Genomic DNA, 19,723 nt, shown 5'->3' with positions numbered 1-19,723 from the left:
AGGTACTACACAGGCCTACATTATAATCAGTTTGCAGAGGCCTTAACAGCTACATAAAAGTGTGATATTTTCTTCTGTTTCTACACACAAATGTGTCACTCTCACCTCTATCTGCTGCAATAATAAACTGTTGCATGCAGAAGCAATGGCCTAATTTAAAAAAGAGACATAAAATCATATGTCAGAAATTATTACAAATCCATATTTCACTGATTTTGCATGCACATTCCCTAAAGATGACAGACATGTTCTTATGAATCTTGCAGAAATGCCGTCTAAGTTACATCATGTTATATTCATGTGTGACTATGGTGTAAATAACATGGTCATCAGCCCCAGGATGGGGAACAACTCTTACTGCTGAAGATGTCAGATTTAGCACAGTGAAAGGTGCTGACAAAGTATTAAAAGTAGTGATCAGAAATGGTTAATGGTAGACTGTCTGTCTGATGTACACATTTAGTGCTGTCTCTACGATTTGTCAGCCCACAGTCCGAAATGCTTCCCAAGGGTCAATGGTGTGCCTCACAAAATGGAAATTTTTAACTTTGCAGCTGTGATGGCTTGATGCAATCATGGCATTACTGCTCAGAGCCTCCCAGATCCTTGTTGGCAAGTGTGACAGCCTTCCATCAAACATTGTAACCAGCAATGTACCCAGATGTATCAGGCTGACCACCAGAACTCACAAAGGAAAATTATTCAGACCCTATGGAACTTGTACAGTTGTTTTAAGAACTGCCAAGTGTATTGGCAAGTCAGTCTTATTCTGCTGTGGCCCAGTATAAGCATCTCAAAGTCACCATGATCTCCTGTGGTGAGCTGGACAAGCTGCCCTCAAATGACAGTCATGACCATAGCAGATGCATAAATATTCCATTCTGATTCTCATGACATTGGACCATGGCTTTGAGGTACAACAGCTTTTTTCATCACAGAACATACAGTATATTATGTATACATTTCCCCCTCCAACACACATATATATATATATATATACATATATACACACATATATATATATATATATATATACATATATATATATATATATATATATACATATATATATATATATATATACATACATATATATATATATATGTATATATGTAGACAGAGGTACATACTGTATATATATATATATACATTTTATATGAATCCCACTGCTTCTCTGGGACATATTCATCAGATAAATTATGGAGGCACAACCAATTCTTTTTTGCTATATTACACCATAGTCACAAATAATTTAAATTAAAGACCCTGCATCAGTAATGATAAATACAGATGGGTGAAAACTTTTCTATACAGTAGCTGACCTCCCATTCAAGTAGAAATACATATATGTAGTATAAGCATATTACAACTATGAATAAGTGCCACTTCCATGCTGCTCACCTTCCCATGAGACTGTAACAAAAGTGCAGAAATGACCAATGATACTTACATTCAAAGTGCGCTGCACTGGGCCCATTTTTTTGCTGCTTCCTCGATCCTCTGGGAGCTGTTTAAAGAAATAAAAATGGGAAAAAAATAGCTATAAAGATAACTGACTAGTGATGGGAACCTTATTTCTTTTTACTGCATCAATATGCTCAGAAAGCATGAGTTAGCTTGTCAGATTATTATGGCATGGGGTGGGTGAGGCAGGAATATAGATAGACAGTTATTATTGTCATTTAATTGTTAGCGGAAGAATGTAATTATCATCAACTATTTAGTTACTTAACTCTTTGAAGAAAGAAATCAGCTAAAAGTCAATGAATGTTTTGTTAGAAAAATTCAAATATGATTTAAAAACCCTTTCAAACAAATTGCCACTGATTTTAATAAGGTGGGGTTTACATAGCATGTAAATATCTTGCATTGATGTAAAGATCTAAAGTAATTTAAATCATAACTTCAGAGATTCACACATTTTACCCAGGGATATATAACTTTTCACATTTTGTTATGTTGCAGCCTTGTGCTAAAATCATTTAAATTCATTTTCCCCTCAATACTCAACACTCAATACCCCAGAATATCAATGTGAAAACAGGATTTTAGACTTTTTTACACATTTAGTAAAAATGAAACACTAACACAAGTATTCAGTCCCTTTGCTATCGCTCTTGAAATCTGCCTCAGGTACAATCCATCTCATTACTCATTGTTGACATGTTTCCACACCTTGTTTGGATCTGGTCAATTCAGTTGATTGAATGTAAGAAAGAAAGTCCATACCTGTTGAAAGAAGACCTGCCTATAGAAGGTCCCACAGATATCAATGTGTATCACAGCAAAAATCAAGCCATGAGGTCAAAAGAACAGCCCGCAGAGCTTGTTTTTGAAGCACAGTTCTGGGGAAGGCTACACAAATTCTGCAGAGCTGAAGGTTCCTAGGATCACAGTGGTCTCCATAATTCTTAAATGGAACAGCTATGACTCTTCCTACAGTTGAATGCCATGACAAATCGAGCAGTCAGGGAGAAGGGCCCTGGTAAGAGAGGTGACCAAGAACTTGATGGTCACTTTGGCTGAGCTGCAGAGAACATGTGTGGAGATGCAAGAAACTTCTGGAAGTCCACTTACAAGAGCAATACTCCATTAATCTGGGCTTTAAGGCAGAATAGTCAGATGACACATGAAAACAAGCTTGGTGTTTTCAAAAAGGCACCTAAAGAACTGTCTGGCTTCAATTTTAAGCATCATGTCTGTAGGAAACAAGGTGCAGTTCATCACCTGTACAATACCGTTCCAACTGTGAAGCATGTTGGTGGTAGCATTATTTTGAATGCTTTGAATTTATTTTGCAATGGTAGGAACTTGGAGGTTAGATGGGGTTGTGGAAAATCTGAACAGAGCAAAGCACTGAGCTGTCCTAAATGAAAACCTACTCAAGAGCACTCTGGACCTCAGAATGGGCCAACGGTTTACCTTTCAACAGGACAATGGCCCTTAGAACAAAGACTACACAAAACTGGAGTAGCTTAGTCAAAATTCTGTGAATGTGCTTGAGTGACCAAGCCAGAGCCCAGACATCGCTGGAAGGACCTGAAAATAGCTGTCCACCAGCCATCAGTCCATCTAGCCTGAGAGAGCTTGAGAGGATCTGCAAAGAAGAATGGCAGAACCCAAATCGAGGTGTGTGACGCTTGTTATATCATACCCAAGATGACTCTAGACTGTAATCCCTGCCAAAGATACTTCAATGAAATACTGAGTAAAGAGCCTGAATACTTATGTCAATGGGATATTTCAGTTTTTTATATTTACTAAATCTGCAAAAAAATGTCTAAAATCTTGTTTTCACTTTGTCATTCTGGGGTACTGAGTGTTGTCTGATGTGAGAAAAAGTAAATTGAAACAATTTTAGCATAAGATTGCAACATAGAAAGTGCATAAATAGTAAAATGGACTGAATACTTGCTGAAGATACTAAGAAAAATGTACACATTTGACTAAGGTAGTTTATTGACTGAACAGAGGTGGCCAGTTTCTATTTATGCAACATTTACAAATTCTTGTCACATTGTAATTTTAAGGTCCTTAGTACATTATTTTAACTACACTGTTTATTAATGACATTTCTCAGAGACAATAAATGTGTCTATTATTTTGCTTGTACTTTATCTGTAAGTGAAAAAAACATTATGTATTTATGTGTCTTATATGAGATGTCATCGTTATGCTGCCTTTGTGTCTTATCTATACTAGCCCTCACTCACTCACTCATCACTAATTCTCCAACTTCCCGTGTAGGTAGAAGGCTGAAATTTGGCAGGCTCATTCCTTACAGCTTACTTACAAAAGTTGGGCAGGTTTCATTTCGAAATTCTACGCGTAATGGTCATAACTGGAACCTATTTTTCTCCATATACTGTAATGGACTTTAGCTCGATGGCCGTGGGGGGCGGAGTTGCGTGTCAAATCATCACGCCTCCCACATAATCACGTGAACTGACTGTGAACGCAGTACGTAGAAAAGAAGGAAGAGCTCCCAAACAGCTGAAGAAAAATGCATACAAGCTTATTCATTCATTCACTGCGGAAAACAAAGCACGTGTAAACCGTAAGTTTAATTTAAGTTTATGGACACGCTCCGCTGTCTTTTGTCATGCCTTCGTGAATACTTTATTCGCGAGATACAAGTTTAATGAGAAGACTTGAGGTGTAAACGAGACTTTGGATCACTTTGTAACGGAGTTAAAATTGCTGTAGCGAAAAACCTTTAAGTGCCGGGTCTTAGCTAACATTAAATAAAGCCATGGACATCGCAACATCACACAAGAGAGCAGCTCACGTGAACTAACTGAACGCAGTACGAGTGATCACTTCCATGCATCAAACCTGTTCAAAAAATGCATTACACAATTGACAAGGTAGGAAAAGAATATTCTCCGAGCTGAGCTCCACAGCTAACGCGGTCTTGCGAAGCAACTTCACACTGCCACCAAATACTCACAGAAAAATCCACAAATTAATACACACGCTGTCTCTAGAGTTTCTCCACACTCTGAATGTATTCCTCGCATCCCCGTTATACCCTCTGATCTCCCATTTCAATTCAGATGCCTCCAATTTCCAGTAAGGCTCTGCTTCGCGATGACAAGTAATAAGTCTCAGGGATAGACCCTACAAAAGGTTGCCATTGATTTCAGGCAAGATTGCTTTTCTCCTGGACAACTATATGTTGCATTCTCAAGAATGAGCTCGCGCAGCTTCATCATATTACAACCTGAGTGCTGAACTGACAACGTGCTATATAAAGAGAACTATAACAATCGTAATAAACGAACAATAAAACAGCGGAGAACCTGTGGGTTAAAATAAAAATGATGGCCTTATATGTTGTTCGCTTATAAAACAGCGGAGAAGCTGTGTAAAGGCTGCTTCACAAATAACCAGCGGAGCCTTATATGAGCAGTCAGTCAGCTAAAGAAGGGAATCAATAAATATCTATAATCGTAATAAACAAACAAAAATAGCGCATACAGCCGCAGATTAAATTAAGGAAATGGGTACCTGAACAGTAAAGTAAGTCTCAAATAGCTACACAATAACTATAGCAATCGTAATAAACGAACAATAAAACAGTACAGAACCGCTAAGCCTTATATGTCATTCGCTTATAAAGCAGCGGAGAAGCTGTGTGAAGGCAGCTACACAAAAAAACAGCAGAGCACCACACTCTGAATGTATTCCTCGCATCACCGTTATACCCTCTGATCTCCCATTTCAATTCAAATGCCTCAAATTTCCAGTAAGGCTCTGCTTCATGATGACAAGTAATAAGTCTCAGGGACAGACCCTACAAAAGGTTGCCATTGATTTGAGGCAACATTGCTTTTCTCCTGGACAACTATATGTTGCATTCTCAAAAGTAAGCTCAGTGCACAGCTTGGTCATATTACAACTGGAGTGCTGAACTGACAACCTGGTATACAAACAGATCCTTAACAGATAGTTATTGGTATATTTTCCCACAGTTTAAAAAGGTTTTCTTTTCTTCTTAATAAAAATTTAAAAGCAGTACTTGCTGCAAAGCTGGGATTTTGCTATATACAGTATATATATATATATATATATATATGTAGATATGTATATGTGTATATATGTATGTATGTATGTGTATATATATTGTGAGGGATTGCGGCGTGTATCCCAGCCAACAACTCCAAACCGCCAGATGGAGCCATCCCTGCAATATGGAAGGGCCCCAATTCCAGCAGGGCATCATGGAACTTGGAGTTTTTCACCACAGCCTTGCTGGATACCATGGGGGCACCAGAGGATGCTGCAGGGAGGCCCAGGGACTTATACTTTCCTTATAGCCCAGAAGAAAAGAGAATTACCCGACCTGGAAGTGTTGGATAATCACATGGACTGAGGGCTCAAACACTTCTGGGTCAAGGAGTATAAAGGACTGTGGGAAATCCCAGACGGACGAGCTGAGTTGGGAGGCAGGGTGGCTAAGCATCTGGAAGTGTAGGATTAGTTATTGAATTATTGTATTGTTTATTGAGAATTATGGAGAGGAGCGTGCTTTGTGCACATTATGATTATAATAAATAATAATTGATTTTTATCTGGTGTCTGACGTGTGGTCTGAGGGTACCAGGGTGCAAGGAAACCCTTAATCTGTCACAATATATATGTAGATACAGTGCATCCGGAAAGTATTCACAGCGCATCATTTTTTCCACAATTTGTTACAGCCTTATTCCAAAATGGATTAAATTCATTTTTTTCCTCAGAATTCTACACACAACACCCCATAATGACAATGTGAAAAAAGTTTACTTGAGATTTTTGCAAATTTAATAAAAATAAAAAAATTGAGAAAGCACATAAGTATTCACAGCCTTTGCCATGAAGCTCAAAATTGAGCTCAGGTGCATCCAGTTATCCCCTGATCATCCTTGAGATGTTTCTGCAGCTTAATTGGAGTCCACCTGTGGTAAATTCAGTTGATTGGACATGATTTGGAAAGGCACACACCTGTCTATATAAGGTCCCACAGTTGACAGTTCATGTCAGAGCACAAACCAAGCATGAAGTCAAAGGAATTGTCTGTAGACCTCCAAGACAGGATTGTCTCGAGGCACAAATCTGGGGAAGGTTACAGAAAAATTTCTGCTGCTTTGAAGGTCCCAATGAGCACAGTGGCCTCCATCATCCGTAAGTGGAAGAAGTTTGAAACCACCAGGACTCTTCCTAGAGCTGGCCAGCCATCTAAACTGAGCGATCGGGGGAGAAGGGCCTTAGTCAGGAAGGTGACCAAGAACCCGATGGTCACTCTGTCAGAGCTCCAGAGGTCCTCTGTGGAGAGAGGAGAACCTTCAGAAGGACAACCATCTCTGCAGCAATCCACCAATCAGGCCTGTATGGTAGAGTGGCCAGACGGAAGCCACTCCTTAGTAAAAGGCACATGGCAGCCCGCCTGGAGTTTGCCAAAAGGCACCTGAAGGACTCTCAGACCATGAGAAACAAAATTCTCTGGTCTGATGAGACAAAGATTGAACACTTTGGTGTGAATGCCAGGCTGCGCTCATCACCAGGCCAATACCATCCCTACAGTGAAGCATGGTGGTGGCAGCATCATGCTGTGGGGATGTTTTTCAGTGTCAGGAACTGGGAGACTAGTCAGGATAATGGGAAAGATGACTGCAGCAATGTACAGAGACATCCTAGATGAAAACCTGCTCCAGAGCTCTTTGACCTCAGACTGGGGCGACGGTTCATCTTTCAGCAGGACAACAACCCTAAGCACACAGCCAAGATATCAAAGGAGTGGCTTCAGGACAACTCTGTGAATGTCCTTGAGTGGCCCAGCCAGAGCCCAGACTTGAATCCGATTGAACATCTCTGGAGAGATCTTAAAATGGCTGTGCACTGACGCTTCCCATCCAACCTGATGGAGCTTGAGAGGTGCTGCAAAGAGGAATGGGCTAAACTGGCCAAGGATAGGTGTGCCAAGCTTGTGGCATCATATTCAAAAAGACTTGAGGCTGTAATTGCTGCCAAAGGTGCATCGACAAAGTATTGAGCAAAGGCTGTGAATACTTATGTACATGGGATTTCTCAGATTTTTTATTTTTAATAAATTTGCAAAAACCTCAAATACACCTTTTTCACGTTGTCATTATGGGGTGTTGTATGTAGAATTCTGAGGAAAAAATGAATTTAATCCATTTTGGAATAAGGCTGTAACATAACAAAATGTGGAAAAAGTGATGCGCTGTGAATACTTTCCGATGCACTGTATATATATATATGTGTGTGTATATATGTAGCTATGTATACTGTATATATGTAGATCTGTATATATGTATATATATATATGTGTCTGTGTGTATGTATTTGTGTATATATATGTTGATATGTGTATATGTAGATATGTATATATGTATATGTATATATGTTTATATGTGTGTGTGTGTCTGTGTCTATATATATGACAGCAACACTCATAACAGTGACAAAACAATTACATTGACAATCATGTTACGTTATTTTTAAAATGTTTCCTTTTTTTTTCATAACTTCTTTAACACACTACTTCTCCGCTGCGAAGCGCGGGTATTTTGCTAGTATATACTAATAAAAGGCAAAGCCCTCACTGACTGACTGACTCACTGACTCACTCACACTAATTCTCCAACTTCCCGTGTAGGTAGAAGGCTGAAATTTGGCAGGCTCATTCCTCATAGCTTACTTACAAAAGTTAAGCAGGTTTCATTTCAAATAATACGTGTAACGGTCATAACGGCCCATCTTCAATGTCCGGCATGTTAAACTTTCTTATTTATGGCCCATCTTCACGAAATTTGGCAGGCTCATTCCTTACAGCTTACTTACAAAAGTCAAGCAGGTTTCATTTAGAATTTCTACGCGTAACAGTTATAACGGTCAACATCGTCTGCCATGTTTAACTTTCTTATTTATGGCCTCATCTTCATGAAATTTGGTAGGCGGCTTCCCTGCGCTAATCGAAACTGATGTACGTACTTATTTCGGTGGTATGACGCCACTGTCGGCCGCCATATTGAACTTTCCAATGAAAATGACGTGTCATGGTTGAGGGAGAGAGCTATCCTGACACCAAGAAATGACATGACTACAACTATAAACCACATTTTACTTCAAGAACTACCTTCACAACCGAAAACATATCAGTCTGTGGATTCAGTTGTAGAAGTGGAAGACGCGGTGCACTATCCGGTAGAGTTTCTCCATACTCTGAATCCTCCAGGCACTCCTGAGCATAATCTAATTTTGAAGGTTGGGGTACCAATAATGTTACTGAGAAACTTACTCACTGAAACTTTGTAACGGCACGAGACTTCAGGTCACGTGTCTGCAAAAGAACTTAATTGAGGCAACTATTTTTACTGGCAGTGGCTCAGGGGAGAGAGTTTTTATTCCTCGTATCCCCGCTATACCCTCTGATCTCACATTTCAATTCAAAAACCTCCAATTTCCAGTAAGGGTCTGCTTCGCAATGACAATTAATAAGTCTCAGGGACAGACCCTACAAAAGGTTGGCATTGACTTGAGGCAAGATTGCTTTTCACATGGCCAACTGTACGTTGCATGCTCAAGAGTAAGCTCAGCGCACAGCTTGGTCATATTACAACCATAGGGCTGAACTCACAATGTGGTATACAAAGAGATCCTTAACAAATAATTATTGGTATATTATCCCTTAGTTTAAAAAGGTTTACTTTTCTTCTTAAAAAATTTTTAAGCTAGTATTTCGCTGCTGCAAAGGCGCGGGTATTTTGCTAGTTACTAATAAATGGTAACTATTTTATGGGGCTGCAGGTTTTTAAAGACCATGATTGTAACTACAGTATATTGCATTTGAACTTAAGTTCGCAACTAAGCAAAGGCAATTTTGGGTGTTCAGTAGGCTTGATTTTCCTTGTTTTTGACTTTAAATCTGAACTATTGTTTTGAATTTTATTCATTTTGATCTTGCTTTGGTAAAGGTGTATATACTGTATGGTTACAGAGTTTCCTTATGTTTATCTTTCACTATTAAAATATTCTGTTGAACAAAAATAAGAAAATCATTATGGACAAATTCTCAAATGCCTAATACAAATCATATTTCCTGAAATATCACTAAAAGCACCTCTGTTATTTACAGAGCCTGGTTGGTGTCAAGTAAGAAAATTAAAAATAATCTGCTTGAATGAATTAATAATCACGAATTATGTAATTCGTTTGAACGGATCATTTTTTTCCCTGACTCTTATTTCAGTTTATTTTTCATGGTATGAAGTCTACTGAATTGGAACCAGAAGAATGTAGTCAACTGATAGTTCTGTTCTAATCTATGCTGTTCAGTGTCCATTATTGACCAGATTTGAAAATGGACCAATTGGATTAAATACAGTCTAATTTTTATCCTGGACTAAAGTATTTAGATATACTTAAGGTTTTTGTTGTCAAACACCGCATTGCTATACTTTTGGCAACTCTTGAATGTCTTAAAGGACAACAGATTGTTTTGCCATAAATACTATGACGACATTGCAGGTGTCATACAGCTTCAAGGTTAACTGTGGAATACCATATTGTCAGAGAAAATTCCGTAACGCCATTCTCGTAACTTTTCCTGCATTTGACACACATTTCAGGAATCCTCAAAAGAACATTTTCAACTGCAATGGTATTACAATTAGTTCCTCTTCCAGTTCACTAAACTGGTCTGCAAGGGGGAAAAATAACAATATGTTCCAACAAATTAATAATTCTTTCAGACACATTCAAATAATTTATCCAAACTGATTTTTCTTTTTGTTTTTGTCTGACACTTTGGGGGCTCTGTAGTTATTGAACTCAAATATTTATGATTCTTTAAGGAAATGAGCATGTCAATGTCAATGTCAATTTATTTATATAGCACATTTAAAACAACATAGGAATGCTGTGGCCAAAGTGCTTTACAATAATAGAATGAAAAAAAAAAAAAATAACATAAATAGAAATAAAATATAAGAACATAAATAAAATACATAATAAATAGAAGTAATGTTATATAATCACAATGAGGAAACCATCAGTATTACTGAAGGTCACGGAATGCAAGTGAATAGAAATGAGTCTTTAATCTTGTTTTGAACAGTTCAATTGTAGACGACTCCTTTATATGATGAGGTAAAGAGTTCCACAGGCGAGGAGCAGCAGCTGCAAAGCCCTGTCCCCCTTAGTTTTACACTTGGTACGAGGGACAACAAGAGACAACTGACCAGAAGATCTAAGCACTCTGGATGGCTGGTGTAAAACACACAATTCAGAAAATAGACAGGAGCAAGCCCATGTAAAGATTTGAAAACTAGCAACAAGATTTTAAAATCAATTGAAAACGTGACAGGCAGCCCAGTGTAAAGAAGCTAATATTGGAGAAACAGAGTCAGACTTTCTTGCCCCAACCAGAAAGCGAGCGGCAGCATTCTGGACCAACTGTAACCTGCGTATCAGGGATTTGCTAATCCCAGAATACAGCGAGTTGCAGTAATCAAGGCGAGAAAAGAATAAAAGCATGAGTAGCTTTCTCAAGATCCTAGAAGATAGAAAAGGCTTGATCTTACCTAATAGACAAAGCTGGAAAAAGCAACTCTTGACTACAGAATTAACTTGTTTCTCAAAAGAGAGGTTACTGTCAAAGATAACACCAAGATTGGACTTGAGGTTTGCAAAAGACAGAGAAACAGCCAGAAGTCCAAGACCAATTTGGGCTTTAGCTGATGGACCCACTATAAGCACCTCCGTTTTATTTTGATTCAGATCAAGAAAATTATTAGCCATCCAGGATCTTAGTTCAGAAAGACAGTTGTGCAGTTGATTTATTGCAGAGTTGTAGACAGGAATATAAACCTGAGTATAGCATAGCAGTGAAAAGAAATGTTAAATTTCCTAAAAAGCTCCAATAGGGTGAAGGTATATAGAGAACAAAATAGGACCCAAAATGGATTCCTGAGGAACACCACATTTAAGAGGAGCAGTAGAATAAAAAGAGGAATTTAAAGTCACTGAAAAGTGTCTACCAGTTAGATATGACCTGAACCAGTTAAGAGCAGCCCCTTTAAGCCCAACAAGATGTTCAAGCCACATCAGCAATATCTCATGGTCAATAGTGTCAAAGGCAGCGGACAGGTCAAGGAGGAGAAAGACTGCCGCATCACCTGAGTCAGTAATAATAGAGATGTCGCTGAAAACTTTCAGGAAGGCCATTTCAACACTATGATAACACCTAAAGCCAGATTGGTAGATCTCAAATAAATTATTGGAGTTAAGGTGATAGACCAATTAATTATAAATAATTCTTTCTAGAATTTTAGAAAGAAATGGCAGTTGGGAAACTGGGTGAAAATTGGCTAAAACTCCAGGATCTAATTCTGCCTTTTTTAGACAGGGACTGGCTGCAGTATGTTTAAAAAAATGAGGGCACAACCCCTGCACTTATAGAATCATTGATGATGGATAGTAAGGATGGGCCCAAAACATCAAAGGCTTCCTCTATAAGGCGTGGTGGTACTATGTCGAGGGGGCTGAGAGCTGGTTTAAGGGTGTCAATAGTTCTTTTAAATTGTGGAAGAAACTATATCAAAGGATTCTGACAATGCCATGATTAACAGTAGGAAGTTCATGGCCAGTTTTAACAATACCACAGCGGATAGTATCAATTTTGTTGACAAAGAATGATAGAAACTGCTCACATGAATGAACAGTGCAATTTAATCCCATCACAGATTGAGGGTGAATGGCTGCATTCATTGAATTAAATAAGACCCTAGAATTCTTAGAATGACGGGATACTAAATCGGCAAAGAAATCTTGTTTAGTTTTCTTAACTGCAGCCTGGAAATTGAAAAGAGAAGTCCTAAAAATCTGCTTAGAGTCCATCTTTTTTCCAACGCCGTTCAGCAGTTCGACAGGCGCGGCGCAGCGATCGCGTAGTTTCATTTAGCCAGGGAGCAGGTCTTCCCTTATTACTGCGTATCTTGGGCGGAGCAATTGAGCATGTCTAAATGCCCTTGTGCTTTATTTTATTACACTTCTGCTACATTGCTGTGGAAGAAAATCTAGACTTGGGGTCACATTGTCATTCAGATGTAATATAGTTATTGCACATAAAGTGTTTTGGTATGTTTTCCACATTGAAATATAGCATCTATCTTAGAAGCATTATAAAAAGGGTTAATAAATGTCAGAAGCTTGTTCAGGCATATCAGGAAACCACATAAAGGTCAAGTGAACAATGAAGGACAAGAAGGTTCTAGGCGATGGTTCAAGAAGTTCGCTGACTATCACACCCAGTAAGATCCTTTAAGACTTGACAGATGTCACTCATACAAGAACTTAAGAAGTTGCAAAAAGTACTGCAAGGATCAAGAATGTAGTAGAAATCAGACTTTATTTTGAAGTGGTTATTGCTGTCTACTAAAACACCTCATGTATTTTAGCCAATCAGAGTAAATGCAAGCTAGTCAACGAATCAGAGTGAGCATAAATTCAGCACTGCTTTGTAAATTTGGTTATCTATAAATATAGCTCTCTGTCTTTACTTGGCGACCACTCTATCACAGGCTGATATGATGGAGTGTATCTCTCTTCAAGATTAAATAAAAGACGCAATGGACAAGCTTCCTCCTGCCTAGTTCTTCGGGTTGATTATTAATAGGTATATATATTTAAGGTAACAATTTCTTCCACACTGTGGGATGGATGGAGTCTTTGCTCCAATAACTTTCATGTATACAGTGCCACATAATTTATTATATTATTTATTTTCATGTTTGAATAGGATGAGTCAGATTGATAATGGTAAGTAGTAGAGATTAAATATGATCTTACTTTTAAAGCTTTTCTAAAGGATAGTCAAAGAAATTTGCTAAAAGGTCAAAACACACAACGCAGTTAGAAGTATCAGAGTTAAAACACAAAACTACATTCGAAGTACAAATAAACCAAAGCTTTTTTCCAATCTAATTCTTTTCCTTAAAAGGATTGAGCCTAGACACTCATCAGTATGCACAGCCGTGATGACATTACACAATGTGGTCATCACATACCTAACAATGATCCTAGATAGACCAGCATACCTTGGGGTTCATTTCAGAACAGAACTATCAACTGAATATCTCACATAGAGAGTCATACGTACTGTTGAACATTCTGAACTATTTTTCCTCAAGGTTAGACCTTACAGGCAGTGTGGTGTAGTGGTTAAGGCTTTGACCTTCAAACCCTGAGGTTGTAGGTTCAGATCCAACTACTGACATTTTGTGAACCTGAGCAAGTCACTTTACCTGCCTGTGCTCCAATTAGAAAACCAAAAAAGGAAATGTAACCAACTGTATTATAAATGTTGTAAGTTGTCTTGCATATAAGGCAGCAGCCAAATAAGTAAATGTGAAAGTAAAACATTTGATAGATGCTCTAGTAGTCAACAACCTAATCAAGAGCACTCTAACATTCTCCATAATTGGAAAGGCTGGGAATAATACTAATCAATGAAAGAATTGACGACTTGGGGATTATACCAATACTGACATTCAAAAGGTAATAGTCCAGTGCACTGTAACTTGTAAACAATTCTAGAGTACCCTGCAATTGGTAAAACATCTTCACAATTAAATTAGAAGTGAGGTAGTGAATTTTTACAGTTTCTAAATCTATCCTTTTCTGTTTGACTGTTAATTTCCAGATAATATTCCAACATTGACTTTAATGGCAGTTTTTGATACTTCACTAAAGCATGGATATGGACATTTTTAATGAAAATGTTGGACTATTTCTTTGCAGACAGAATCAGCTTATAGTGAATAAAATGGTAATGATGTCCACAGTGATATTCTCCCTTATATGGTTTACAGTGGGTATAGTAAACAACAACCCACAACAGTTACTAGACTTGACCCTGCTACGGATTTCACAAATGTTGCTGTTGATATCAGTATGGATTGCTGTCCAGCAGATATGCCTCAATACGTAACATTTTATTCTAGAAACTGCTAAATTTCCATAAACAAAGAATCATTATCAATTCCAGTAAATCTAGTGGAGTGTCTACATGAACTGCTGCTGTGAAATTTTCTGTTAGAATAATTAATTCCTGTTCTTGTTCAAATACCGGATTATTTCAAATTTGTCTTCCTGATCTACAGTATACAAAATATGTATCATTTCTTGCATTTAAAGTTTAGGCAGTTCTTAAATACTGTAAATTCAATTTTTGTGGTCAGTATACATTATAAGAGGTTGTTCATTCCTCTCTAGCCAGAGTTACCATTTTTTGCTGGTTATTTTTATGGCTGGTAATTCCAGAACTCTACATAATAATTTTGTTTAGCTTCCTTGAGAAATGCACGTAGGGCGTCTGAAGCACATCATCCCCAGTCTTCATTTTGTTTTGTGTATTTTGGTTTTCCCTTACAATTGTTTTGTTTAAGTTTTATTTTGATTTTTTTCTTCTCTTACCCTCAATTTTCTTCTTAGTCTGCAGGAAAAAAATCTAAAAATCAAAAAAAAAAAAAAAAATTCTAAAAATCTTTTTGTTGTTTTTGGTCTTTTTCACTTATCTTTTAAAAATAAGTGCTTTATAAAATTTGCTTTTATAGGCTACTTTTAAAAGTTTGGATCTCCTCAAGATTCAATTTTGGAATGTCTTATGTTGCCTTTATTATTTAATTTATTGATTCTTGTCTTGGCTTTTTTAGCTTTATTTCTTTTATTTTAATTAATTATTGAATCATTGTTCCTTTTTTTGGTGTTGTCCTTTACGTCCCATGACAAATTATAACACAGGGGTTTAATTTGTCTGACAAATGTTCTGATAAAACAGCTTCTACTTGAACGCTTTAGACGACAGCCTCCAAATTTGAAGGTGTTACAATTCTGTTTTTTTACTTTAACATTTCATGGGTTTATTCAGTATTTTTTGTGTTCTGTGTCTTTAAGGGGGTATTCGAATATGGAGAATTCATATTTAAAGTTTTGTACTAAAGGCAACCATTGAATGTGTTAAAAATATCTAACATTGCAACAGCATTTTTTTAATAGTATCCAACGCCATTTTGGATTTCATTGCTATGTAAGACGCCCAAGATCACAACTCATGACAAACTGGATTAGAGGGTATAAAGGTGTCAGAGGACACGGACTTCCTGATTATCTGAGACTGGATAGAAACCTTACAACTCTGAGACTGCCTGTGTTAGTTATAATCTTCTTGGTTAAAAAAATTGTGTAACAGTATTTTCACTTCACCTTTGTTCAGTGATCTGGCTGCAACAAGAGATAGAAAAGATTCACTCATTTGACCTTTGCCTGTTTTTTCATCTCTGAATCGCTATGTAGAAAAAAAAGTATTTCTGCCTTTTCATTCTTAAAGCATTGCAAAAGGGCAGTGAACTGTCAGGATGACATGGCACTGATATTGTGCTAAACAAGACCTGAAACCCATCAAAGACACCTTGTGCTTCTGAAGACCAAAAGAATTTCATTGAATGTGGGTGAAATTACAGCACTAATAATTTATATTTCTTAACCTTCTTTAGTAATATGCAAAAAAAAACCACAACACATTGATTGGCTTTACAAAAAATATGTCAGTACGTGGCGGCCTACAACCTTTGTTTGGTCCTTGTTTAAATCTTTATGGTATAATTGATACCTTGGATATAAAACTGAGAACTAATTACATTCATTTCTCATATGAGTGCATCATTAATGTAACCAAATACTTTAACACCCAAAACATCCCAAAAATATTTTTTACTATGCATTAAATACTATACTGCATGCCTCTAAAACTCCCAATATATCCTGTGATTGTTGCATCAACAGCCATGAATATCTAAGAATAACATTTGGGGAGGTTGAATTGATGATCAAAAACTGAAAAAAGCTTTACAATGACATAACATAATGAAAAAAATCAAATTAAATCCATTACCTATAGGACCACCATCAATTGTTTCAATTATATTTTTATACTTTTTGAAATTTTATTCAAGTTTAATTGTTACACCAGAGATTAAAAAAGAAATACTAGGTATCAACTAAATCAGGAAGAGACTGGATGTGAATTTTATTGACAATACACACTGGTCCTTAAAATTTGTTTGTAGAGTACAGTTTGGAACAGCTACTAACTACATGATGTGAATCTCCTGAATGTAAAACACAAACTATCTTGAATTTAGTGTCTCCCTACTATAAACCTAATGGCACACTTTCTACATTTGATTGATAGGTGTCTCTGAATCTTTCATTTTAAGATAGGGCCTAAATTGGACTAAAGTAACATCTTCCTTCTCACTTTTTTATCTTAGATAACCAGGTTTATAATTCTAGAGCTAAACTGAATACACTTTCTATCATGACTGTTGTCTTTCAGTTCCTCAAACAAGCTATTTCTAAAAGAAGAAACAGATGCTGTGCCATTGAATGCCATGTATGCTACTAATGTCTTGATGGTTATTTATTATACAATCCCTAATAGATCAGGTTCACTGTTTTAAATTTAGCAATCCATTTATAGTGACAACCCAACAAATACAGAGTGAATACGCAGTTTATGATCTGTTCCTTACGAAACTGCATTATTTTAAAGTGGTGTGAAGGCTAAGGGAAGCCACAGAGCACTTCAAGAAAAGCTCACCAAATCAACAAGCTAATTAAAAGGACTAGCCCAATTATGCGGTCACTCTGGACCCCCTGGAGGTAGTAGAGGAGAAGAGAATTATATCAAAACTGAATGCCCTCATGAACAATGCTGCATGTCCTCCCTCTGATACAAACACTAAGGACTTTCAGCAAACAAACTATTCAGCAGAAGTGTGTCAGGTGTGCCTGCATAATACTTCATTCGAGTGGGACTGCCAAGTCAGAAGTGTTTGTTGTTTTTAATTTTATTTATACAAATAAATAATAAATTATATGTATATACATACTGTATATATATACAGTTGACCCTTGATATCCGACCGGCCTGACATGCGAACAACTTGATTTACGACCAAAATTTTGGTTTTGATTTACGACCTACATCTTGCATTACGACCCGAATGCGGTCATGTGTATCCGCTTGTGCGATTGTAAACAAACAGCCAAGAGCGTTCGTAAGCGTCAGTCGGAGCCCAGATACATGTGTTTGTGGACGTAATTTCAGTCAGTGCAGTGATTTATCTATATATATAATTCACTAAGACCATGGCAAGCAAGACGCATAATTGCTAAGGAAGGTAACGAAGGGAAAGAAAGCGATTGTTAAGGGATGTTAGCTAGCAGTCTGGTGCGGCACATGATGATGTCATCAGGCTGACCGGCTTGCTTTGGAGTGTATTATTACAGCAGTTCACAATGTGACCAGCTTTGAGCTGAGTGCTCGACTACTGTCATTATTAACTTGAGAAACAGCGATCACAATCGAAACGAAGAAAGAAGTTGTGCAGAAAGTGAGAGTGGTGTTCGTGTGACTGATCTCGCTAATATGTACAGCATGTCGAAATCCACCATCTCGACAATTTTACAAAGAAAAGATTTGCATAAGGAGGCTCCTTCTAAACAATAACCACCTTCTGTTTCATTCTCCTCCTCCTCCCTTCCTGCAGCCCAAAGATGTCAAATTAAATGGTGAGTACAGTGTGAAATTGTTGTTTCTGGTAGGCTAGGCACTTTTTATAACTTTTTGGTTAGTACATTAGAAAGATTCTTGGTGTTTTGGTAAATTATGCACATTATACAACCCTTTTTTATTATGAAAAGGTTAAGTAAGTGTTGCTGTGGGAGGTTCGGAGCGCATTATGGGTATTTCAATTATTTCTTATGGGAAAAATAGTCTTGACTTACAACCAACTTGAGTTACAACCAGTCCTCGCGAACGAATTGAGTTCGTAAGTCAAGGGTCCACTATACATATATATATATATATATATATATATATATATATTATATATATATATATATATATATATATATATATATACATATATTATATATATATATATATATATACATACATTATATATATATATATATATTGTAAAAGAGATAGCAGGAGACAGCAAAAAGGTTTGGGGTTTTCCGGCCCCGTATTTTGTCGACAATCCACAATATATTCAAAAATATGGTCAAAACTATAAACAAAAAACTGTTCATATGCACAACGCCGAATCATGGCGTCGGTGGCCATTTTATGGAGGAGGAGCCGGAAATGGAGGAATGCTGGGAAGGAACTGTGAGGGAAGATGGGATCGATGACGTCAGGAAACATGGCGGAGGAAGGGCGGAAGTAGACGTAGTGCGGGCAAACCCAGCTTATGGTGGCGGAGCGTCTTTTTTCCTGTAAGGAAGCATAGGGAGAAAGTTAGTACCACGCCCTTCCCTGCCGGCGAATGTCTTCCCAGGTGTGTCAAGATCCTTCCGTGGTCTCCCACTCGCGCGTGTGTGCGTGCGTGACAAAATATATATATATATATATATATATATATATATATAGATATATACAGTGAACTCTCGTTTATCACGGTTAATCCGTTCCAGACTCTACCATGATAAATGAATTTTCACGAAGTAGGATTCTTTATTTATAAATCGCATATTTTCGCAGTTAGATTATAGAAAACCTGTTCGCGACCTTCTAAATAAGTTTTTTAACATTATTAAAGCCCTCTAGACATGACACCCTTTAGTCACCATTACACTCGTATTACCTAATATATTAGACAAAATAAGAGAACATAAGACATATTAGATGTTACAAATATCATATTATTACTAGGCTCACCCGCCTTTTAAGGCGACCGACTTTTATCCTCAAATATGTGCGCGCTCCATGTGTAAATCAGGCATGTAAGTGTAGGGAAGGAGAACATCAAAGTGCCCATTCATAGCATCTCCCGAAAACCTAAGGTTTTTTTATCTCCTCGAGTGCCTGTCCAAAGTCGTACAATGTCAGCCCTAATCTGTACCGCTAAAGACGGAGTTTCATGCACTAAATAAGCTATAGATGAGAATAAGCAAGCACCATCTCCCCTGATATTTACTATGCGGTGAGGCATTTGTACTCCATCAACATTAATTATTTCCAGAGACATAATTTTGTCTATTTTTCTAGCGCATTGTGCACAAAAGCAAGGGAACGATGAGAGCACCAGAACTCTGCTCACATCGCATCACTTCGCATCGCAAGCTGTAAGTAGTAAGTCTGTGATAAGCG

The 19,723-nt window shown here is 37.4% G+C and overlaps 1 protein-coding gene across 1 annotated transcript in view; it reads right to left on the bottom strand.

Annotated features, from left to right (window-relative positions):
• tnfsf12 (TNF superfamily member 12) overlaps positions 1-19,723 on the bottom strand; it is an 88,210-nt gene that overhangs the window by 19,100 nt on the left and 49,387 nt on the right. Inside the window, exon 3 of the mRNA XM_039747020.1 lies at positions 1,451-1,507. Coding sequence (XP_039602954.1) covers positions 1,451-1,507 — 57 coding nt within the window. The remainder of the gene's footprint in view (positions 1-1,450; positions 1,508-19,723) is intronic.

Source organism: Polypterus senegalus, chromosome 3 (assembly GCF_016835505.1).
Source record: "Polypterus senegalus isolate Bchr_013 chromosome 3, ASM1683550v1, whole genome shotgun sequence".
In the NCBI taxonomy this organism is placed as follows: domain Eukaryota; kingdom Metazoa; phylum Chordata; class Cladistia; order Polypteriformes; family Polypteridae; genus Polypterus; species Polypterus senegalus.
This window is presented reverse-complemented; position numbering and strand designations above follow the sequence as displayed.